The following is an 8734-nucleotide window of genomic DNA, read 5'->3' as shown; positions in this document are numbered from 1 at the left end:
CCCGCCCCGCCCTGCCCCGCCCAGCTCCCAGCTCCCTCAGGAGACGTTGGTGATTGGCTTGTACTTCTTGAGGCGAGTCCATTGGCCTGTGGAATAGTTCATCTCGAACACGGTGTCCACGAGCATGGTGGTGCTTCCCGTCCCGTCTGCTTTGGGCAGGATCTCCGTGTGTTCGCTCAGCTTGATCTGGATGATGTCACCCTGTTCTGGGCACGGGTTCTCTGTGGAGAGGGGGGGGGGGGGGGCAGACAAAGGCAGGACGGCCCGGACAGGTCAGACACGAAATACAGAGCCAAAGGCCGTGTGCATTTCAGAATGTTGTAGGGGCTGGGGAGGCGGAGTTGGGGGAGGGGGATCGGGAGGAGGAGCCGCACTCTGGATGCCCCCACCCAGCCAATGGGCAAACAAGTCAGTACACCACAACACACAACTCATGTAGACTGCAAGGTGGGAGGAACCAGGCAGAAGCCGCAGGACAGCGATACTTCTACAATCTGTGCTGAGACCAGTTAGTTACAAATAAACCTGAATATGCCAAAAAGTATGGCATAAAATAAATAAATGAACCAAAGTACGAGGAGGAACACTGGGGATGACATGCTCAGGATTGGGCCAATGCTATACCTCGTGATCCGGCCATGAAGCCCAGGATAAGGGCCTTCTCCGGTCGGGTGACCTTGTTCGCCGTCTTGAACATTTCTTGCGCGGCGTACATCTGTTCTCTCTGGGGAGGAAGCCGGTCACAGTGACGGTTAGTCAATTTCGGTATTCCACAAACACATTTTCCAGCTGTCGTTTGACTCCTCTCCTTCAAGGTTTAAACTTTAGTGGAAACTTTATTGACATTGCACTGTCAATTTATTGACACTGCATGAGAAAGAGCAAACTTGTATCTAAGATAAGAGCTAAATTTAAAGCAAAGGATCCATTTCCTTTGATAGAGGGTGGCTGAGTGTGACATCACAACGCCTGTGCGACCGCGTTCTCACCGTAAGCGAGAGGTTCTTCTTGGGCGCCGGTTGCTGGGCAACGGGCGTAGGCGTGGGCTGGGAGGTCGGGGGCTGCGTGGGCGTCTCCTGCTGCGTGGCTGTGGCGGCGGTGGGCGGGGCGCTGTTGGTGGGGGTGCTGGTGGGCGTGGTGGGCGAGGTGGGGGCGGTGGGGCTGGTGTTGCTGCTGTTGTACATGGGCGGCCTCTGTTTGAACTGGCCGGGTAGCGTGGTGCCGGGGGCCGCCGAGTCCTCGGCCTGCCGGCTGGGCTGCAGGGCCTCGCGCCCCGAACCGCCCGCGTTCGCTGAGGTCACAGAGGGGCGGGGCATGAGAGGGGAGGGAGAACATGGCAGAGAAAAATGTAACGGTTATAATATTAATAACTTTTTAAATAAACAACACCAATTCCAAATCGGTTATACTGTCATCCGCATGCACAATCTGAGAACAGCACACACTAAGCGCAAATTAAAACAGCGAACACCGCGGAATAGCGCAGTGGCACGCGAGCGCACAGCCGGTGCACAAACGGGCAGCGACTCACCGGGCTGTGTCTCTGAGCTGGGGATGTAGGAGGACGAGGGCACCATGCTGGGCGTGGCGGGCAGGTAGCTCGTAGACGGCAGGGCGCTCTCGCTGTTCAGCGACCCCAGTTTCTGCGGACACACAAACGCACCGCCTGACAAAGCCGTAACCACGGCGACGCACGGCGGCCAGGCTCGGGTGCGTTAAAGGGGCGGCGCGAGCCGTCGCGGCGGGTACCCACTTACCTGTGTGGACACCAAGCCGGCGGCGTAGTCCGGCGTGGTGTTCTCCACCACCGCCTCCTCCTTGGCGGCTTTCTCGCCCGCTTCCGCGTCTGTGGACATGCAGAACTCACAGTCATGGAGAGGACAGGGACACTGACAACACTGAACAGAAACACTTAAAGCCTCCCTGCACCACTGTAAACCTCTTAGTTTAGCTTCTGCTGCTTTCTACACCAGGAGCATTCTTTAGAGCTTCTGGGTACCAGAAGCAAACACGCCCCGACGTTGCTCAGACCGCAATAATAAACATTGCCAGTGCGAAAACTATGCGGACTATTTGTGCTGATATACAAAACTATTGCTCGCCCCATAACTAAACGCAGCGGTCTTTGGTGATGTTACGAGGTATTCCGTACGTGTTCAGCACAGTGAGTACGAAAGAAGTGCGTCTATCCGGCCCGTAACTACACGCAGTGGCCTTAGCCAATGTTCTGAGGTATGAGTTCAGCACGGTTAATGCAGAGGAAGTGTGCTTACCCATAGTCTTCCGCCTCCTCTTGGCTTCTCTCCCGCCTCCCACCATGTCCAGCTCAGAGATGTCCAATAACTGAAAAAAAAAGAAGAAGAACAGAAGAACAACTGAAAACTTCTATGTCCATAGGTTTACATAAGTTCATGGTGACATATCTAATGTCTATGTAAAGAAATGTAACATGAAAATGCTCAGAACACAGGAACATTCATTCTGACATACATTAACGAAAAGGCATCTAATGTTGCTCCAAAGAAACAAACAAGGCCTGAGGCCTTGACCCCCCCCACACTTACCTTGACTCCCCTCTCCTTGCGCATGGGCGTCCGTGCGGGGGCGATGGGGGTTCTGTTGCTGGGGGGGCTGAACATGCTGGGAGTGGTGGGACTTCGGAAAGGGGCTTTCGGGATTCCCTTGAGGGGCGCTGGGATAAAATGGAGGCAGACAGGAAGTGAGCATTCACGCAACGAGAAGGGCACGACTTTAACCCTTTCAAACCCTCGTCAAGTTTTTCAATGGACGTGTCATCTGTAGCCTTATCAGGACCAACACAGAGCCTTTAAAACCACTGTACATTTTTAAAAATAATTTCTTTTTTACACCTTTTCCCCTTTTAGATTTAGAATTGCTAATTGTGCCTCTCAAGAAACTGCCATACCACCCCCTCCCCCCCCACCCTTGCAAGAATACTGCAGCTGTGGCATTTGTGCTCTTGTGAAGCACCCCAACTAATGGTAACAGTAACCGGAGGTACACTGTCCAGACTAAATGCGCTATATCCCTGGTGTGTCCCAGCACTGCAGTCTGACAGTCTGACTCTGCCCAGATTCAAACCCGGGGTGTCTAACGTTCAGGGCCCAGCCTGCCTTTGATGACTGAGCCAGAAAGCCCTTTAAGGTGTGAGATCACAAATATGCGATTAGAATGTTCTGAACTGAACATTCTAATGCTGATGTAACAATCAGTACTGGTAACTGAAAGCAACCGAGTTCTAGAACACCAACTTAAAATTTTGAAAATTTACAAAATAAAAAACACTCCAGAAAACCTACTCTTCAAAGGGTTCAAACTATCAAACCCTTTGAGAATACACAAGGATGAACACAGTGACACATTTCTTAAGTTCCTAGTGAGACATTTCTTAAGAAAAACAAGTTGACCACAGGTCTGTAGACCACTCAGCCTAAGCATAAAAGGCATCTGAGGTTCTGCACGCAAGGCGACAGCTGTGACTGTCGTAAACGGATCATCATACACAAACGTTTGGTTTGGGAGCCGTGCAAGAGGGCGGTCTCTGGCACAGCTCCGCTGAACTCTGATAGGCTGAGGGAGCGGGACCCACTTGTCGTGTCGATCTTCTTGACCAGGCCCCTCCCCTTGGCGTGGAAAGGCACCCCGGCAGTCTTCTTCAGCTGCTGCGCAGTTTCTGTGGCTGTGATTGGCAGGGGCGCGAGGGGACAAAAAGATCAGTAAGCATCAGCTCGCCTCAGCAGCCTTCAACAGTAATTGCTTATGGGGAGCCCGCGATATCACACCACACCCATTACAAAACTCCTTCTACACAGCACATCATAGTATGGACCAGATTTTCACTTGACAGCCTAGCCCAGCTGATTGTTCTGGACTATGGCACGAAGGGAGGACGGTAGCACAGCCTAGTCCATGAATGCATGGTCTGAGTCAGCCCTGCATGGTTAGAACATTAATGAAATCGGGCTGGGGCTCCTGTAGATGGGCTCTCAGTAGTGGCTGCCTAAGCCATTACCCCACATTCACACAGCGAGTGAACAGTCGACCAGTGTCGGAAGTCCATTCATTCTCTATGAAGCTGAGCGATGGCCATCACCCGTCAACAGCCAATCAGAGTTTCTGGCTTGCTATTTCTCCAACTGATGTGATACCATTTCATGCATAATACTTCCGCCCGGCTTCACTCATTGCAATGGAGGAGCAGCTAAAATCTTAAAGGATAGGCAGCGGACTATATGGTAAATATGTGGCTTGTTCTACCAAAATCAGCCATTTTGACACCAGAACACACCATTAGAGAGGCGGCTAATTAACATGAGCAATTGAGAGATAGAAAGATTGCTACCAAGATCACAAGAGAGACAGAGATTACTACCGAGGTAGCTAACTAGAGAGATAGAGAGATTGACAGGTAGATAGCTGGCTACCAAGAGAGCGATATATAGCTAGCTAGTGAGCTAGCAGTAAGGAATAATAATTATCAGTGCCATGACATAACTACAGAACCTAAAGGACAGGACACCTAAAGAATGCTAGGCTGGGCAGTGGAGGATGGGTTTCCCCTCTATAGTCGGGTTTCTCCCACTAGGGAGTTCTTTTATTAATTTCTTAAAGTTCACATGCTAGCTATTTGCGGGTAAAGGTCTGATTCGACTTGATTCAGTATAAAGTGAAAACAGTGCAACTCAGGGCTGCTCACTCTGCTTACAGCACGAGCGAACACCACGATCTCAGATCAAATCCAACCTGTACCGGTGGCGACTGAGGCTGGTAGCCCCAGGAGTGGTGCAATATTGGCTTTGCGTCGCTCCGGGATATGGGAGGGATAGTCGGTAATATAAATTAAAAAATAATAATAATAATTAAAAGTTTGTGATGTAAACAAATAGGTCAAACAACAGGATAGAACAGAGCGGTGACAAGGAGAAAGCTCCAGAAAAGATTTCCACCAGTTGCTGACAATGAATGTAAATGTGTGTAAAACTAAGCAAATATGTTCCAGCCATACTGACTATCTATATGACTGTATCTAAATCCATCAATGTACTAATAAAACTCATAAATAGTGGCTGTATCTCTGTCCGCAGGGCAGTTCCCACTTTTGGCCTACAAGTCAGCCATATTCGCCTGTGGAGCTGAAATGAGTTTAGCACAATCTGGAGCCGAGGCCAGCCATGTCAGAGCTGATTGATTGCCGTTTCATTGCGTTACCCCACAACCAGACCTGTAAAGACATGCTGTTCTGACTAGATTGAGACGAGCATTGGGACTTCACAAGTGGTTTACATTACAAGCAGCCTGCCAACAGTTCCACCAAAAACGCTAGCAAGCTAAGTTGACGCAAGCCAGCATTACATTTACATTTCAGGCGTCCAGCGCATGCTCTTACCCAGAGCAACTTACAATGAGTGCAGACAAAAAATAAGCCAAGATACACAAATCACCAACAACCCAAGCAGCGATTAATGAGTGTCATGGTTAGGCTATAGCACCCAGGCGATTGGTAATCCTTCATCACTAGAGTTAACATACAGAAGGGAAGGTAGAGAAAGGAACTTTTCCCTTTTTTTGGATATCACAATACAAGGAGATAGAGGGGAAGATGTGGAAGAGGGGAACGGGACTCAGGGAGGAAAAGGGGGGATGACAAAGAACAGGACCAGAAATGAACAGAGAACCTGAAGTGAGTGAGTTAGCCTGCTTTCAGACCATCGGTGTAGAAGAGCAATGAGAGGCAAAGGGCTCCTCACAGCTCCGGGGGTGCTAAACGGCTACAATAACATCACTGCCAACAGCAGCAACACAGCCGTGATGAGCTTCAGCTTCAATCACTTCTGAACACACTCACACTCCAATCTCTATTAGAGACACAGGCTCCCAGGCAAGGTTTCTGTCTCTGGATTTTATTGCTTTTCGCTGGTTTGTTCTGACTCTCTGAGTAATGAGTTTAATTTACCGTAGAGAAGAAAAGAAGGAAAAAACAGCTGCAAAGTACATGGCCAATCAATGTTGTCATTGGGGGGGGGGGGGAAAGCAATTTGTAAGGGATACAGAAGAAAAAGTGTGCCTGGTGAGAATAGATTATAATGACTGGCAATATCAGCATCCCTGGAGAAACATAAGAGAGGGATGGAAGAGGGGTAGAAGAAAGTGATGGAAGAGGGGTAAAAGAGAGGGATGGAAGAGGGGACGAAGAGAGGAATGGAAGAGGGGAAAAAGAGAGGGATGGAAGAGGGAAAGAAGAGAAGGATGGAAGAGGGACAGAAGAGGAGTAGAAGAGAGGGATGGAAGAGGGGTAGAAGAATGCGGTAGAAGAGCGGGGGCGAAAGATAATGAAGGAAGAGAGGGCTGGAGGAAAGGGATGGAAGGGCAGGTTCCTACATTTCTGCAGCAGCTCGGCCCTCAGCGTGGCACTCTTGGGTTTCCTCTTGAGCTGAAAGTGCTTGACGGGGGGCGTGAGAGGCCCCACCAGCATGGTCAGGGCGTTCTTATTCAGGTACTGGCACTCCAGGGGCAGCATGGCAGAGGCCTCGCACTCGCTCACTGTGTGAAGGGGGAACACGCACGTTAGTGTCACTTGTGTTCATGTGATGGTACAAACACTGTACACTCCAGCTCACTCAACTGCCACACACACAATACATGCTGCAGCTTCAACTCAATTACTATACACACGCATCCAGAAATTCATTTAACATTACGATGTATGGTCGGCGAACCTGCAGGATGATGCATGATGGGCTCTACCATTGTCTAGGAATGGGAAGGATCAGCCAGCCATAATGACTGCCTCTCATTGCCCAGCAGGCCAATTTTGTGCCCACAGGTTTGCCTGTTGAGCTGCATATGAAATGTTTTCCTCCAATTCATGTCTGTGTGAGCATGACTTGAGAACTGCAGCATGACAGGAAGTAGCGACTGGCATCATGTACTCAAGCGGCAAGCACGTGCTTGTCTGCGCTCTCCTGAATTAACAGTAGAGGCAATGAGCACTGATAAAAATCCAATAAAAGAATTATAGAAATACATAATTAAAATAAAAAATGTTTTTAATGAAAACTCTGGAAGCACCTACAGAGCATGACTCCTGACCTCTCACCCGTGAACCACACTACCGTTGAGGAGTGAAGCGATTAATAGTAACATATTAACATAATAGTAAAACCTAGTGAGGCTTCACGTCATCCATAACAGACTTTCTTTGGACCAAACAATACTTCTGTCCAGGGCAAAGCAGCAGGAGTAGATCAAATCAGCCAATCACAGGGTTAATAAAACCCTTGTTCTCCTAACACCTCCTTTAGCCAGAAAAGGCACCTTTCTCTCGAAGCTCGCCGAGGATGTCCTGGACGTTTGGGTTCTGCTCCTCAAGGTCCAGGTTAAGGGATCCAGTCTCAGGGAAGGACTTAAGAATGTCAGCCACCATGAGGACCCAGGGTTCAGAGTCCAGTGTGGCCAGCTGGATGATCTCTGAGAGAGCCTCCTTCATCTGTGGAGACACGGGTCACATGAGAATGTCAGCTCGCAAACGCTTAAGGATAACAATCTAAGCAAATTGTGAATATTATTTTTTAGATCTCTTCCGTTTTGAATTAATTCAAAATACCGTACTAATATATAACTTATAATAAATGGACGCAAATCCACCAACGTCCATTGTCAATAAAGGGAAATAATATGTTAGCTATCAGCTATTCGCCTAGCGACTACCACTCACAGACAGAGCAGAGAAAAAGAGGGCGGTAACTCCAGCCTTGCCGCCCGAGTAACAAATCGGGACAAATGTCAATAGAACGCACACTTATCAGTTCATATCCACGTATTGTAGCAGGACAAGCGAATAGGCGATCAAAATATGTTCAGTGAAATTTTAAAAAGTATTACCGACCCAAAGCACAACTAGTAACTATGAGTACAATGAAAGTCAGACACTGTTCGCTGGGTAGTCAAGTTTGAAAAGGCTGAGATCTCACTCAGTCACTGTCACACCTACCATCCCGAAAGCATTCGTTCGTTCCGTACGTTACTTTAGCAAAGCTAGATCCTAACTAGTTAATTACGTCGTTTTTACTAGCTACCAAAAGCGACATGTGTGTTCTGTTATAAGAGCCAACATTGTATTTTTGACAATGATACTTTTACGAAAAGAGAACATGTAGTTACCAAACTGTCTGGCACAGCTACTTTCCTATAGCTAGTTAGTAAGCCTGCAGTGCATTAACACCGAACCCAAAATCAAAGCTAGTTCGCTAACTAGCCAAGTAGCTAGCAAGCAAACCCCAAAAATGTTAACACGACAGCGTTTGTATTTCTATGTCAAGCAAAAGGAAATACGTTGCTTGTTAGTTCGCTGTTGCGTTACAGTATCATAACAGCTAGTTAGTTTGCAAACTGCGGAGTGTGTGGATGTCAACGTACTTCCCGCTCAGCTAGCCAGATGTAGCAACCTGGCTAACGTTAGCAACCTTTCGTACGTTGACTCTCTCATAGCAACTCATAGACTAACCTCATCCACAGTCCGCCTTGGGAGATGCAGCATCCCAAGCAAGAGTTTTAACTTCACGGGAGGCGACAAACTGGAAAAACACAGGCGTATGTTGTCGATGACAGAAACTGTAAGCAGCGAAGCAATGCTAGAAGGTGCCCACAACTCGTCCGTTGATCCCAGCTTGTTATGGAGCCACAGGCCGGTGTCACTGTCCCTCATCGACGCCAT

At 48.6% G+C, this 8734-nt stretch overlaps 1 protein-coding gene across 1 annotated transcript; it reads right to left on the bottom strand.

The window, feature by feature from the left end:
- On the bottom strand, positions 1 to 8734 carry nelfa (negative elongation factor complex member A). The gene is made up of 11 exons (XM_035427250.1): positions 8525 to 8734; positions 7336 to 7507; positions 6400 to 6561; positions 3611 to 3700; positions 2565 to 2692; positions 2274 to 2343; positions 1758 to 1846; positions 1532 to 1643; positions 990 to 1291; positions 625 to 724; positions 1 to 221 (listed from the first exon to the last, which is right to left on the bottom strand). Exons 1-11 carry the CDS (start codon positions 8732 to 8734, stop codon positions 37 to 39), a joined length of 1620 nt encoding a protein of 539 aa, XP_035283141.1. The 3' UTR covers positions 1 to 36.

This window comes from Anguilla anguilla, chromosome 7, assembly GCF_013347855.1.
Source record: "Anguilla anguilla isolate fAngAng1 chromosome 7, fAngAng1.pri, whole genome shotgun sequence".
In the NCBI taxonomy this organism is placed as follows: Eukaryota; Metazoa; Chordata; class Actinopteri; order Anguilliformes; family Anguillidae; genus Anguilla; species Anguilla anguilla.
The sequence above is the reverse complement of the archived record's forward strand: the minus strand, read 5'-3'. Positions and strand labels throughout refer to the sequence as shown.

Bases quoted from the DNA above. Each gene is read 5' to 3' on its own strand.
- nelfa (XM_035427250.1), bottom strand. From the start codon at position 8,734: ATGGCGTCGATGAGGGACAGTGACACCGGCCTGTGGCTCCATAACAAG. The intron at 7,508-8,524 runs GTTAGTCTATGA...GTGTCTCCACAG, and splicing joins CAAGGCGGACTGTGGATGAG to ATGAAGGAGGCTCTCTCAGA. The intron at 1,847-2,273 runs GTAAGCACACTT...GCATGTCCACAG, and splicing joins GAGGAGGCGGAAGACTATGG to ACGCGGAAGCGGGCGAGAAA.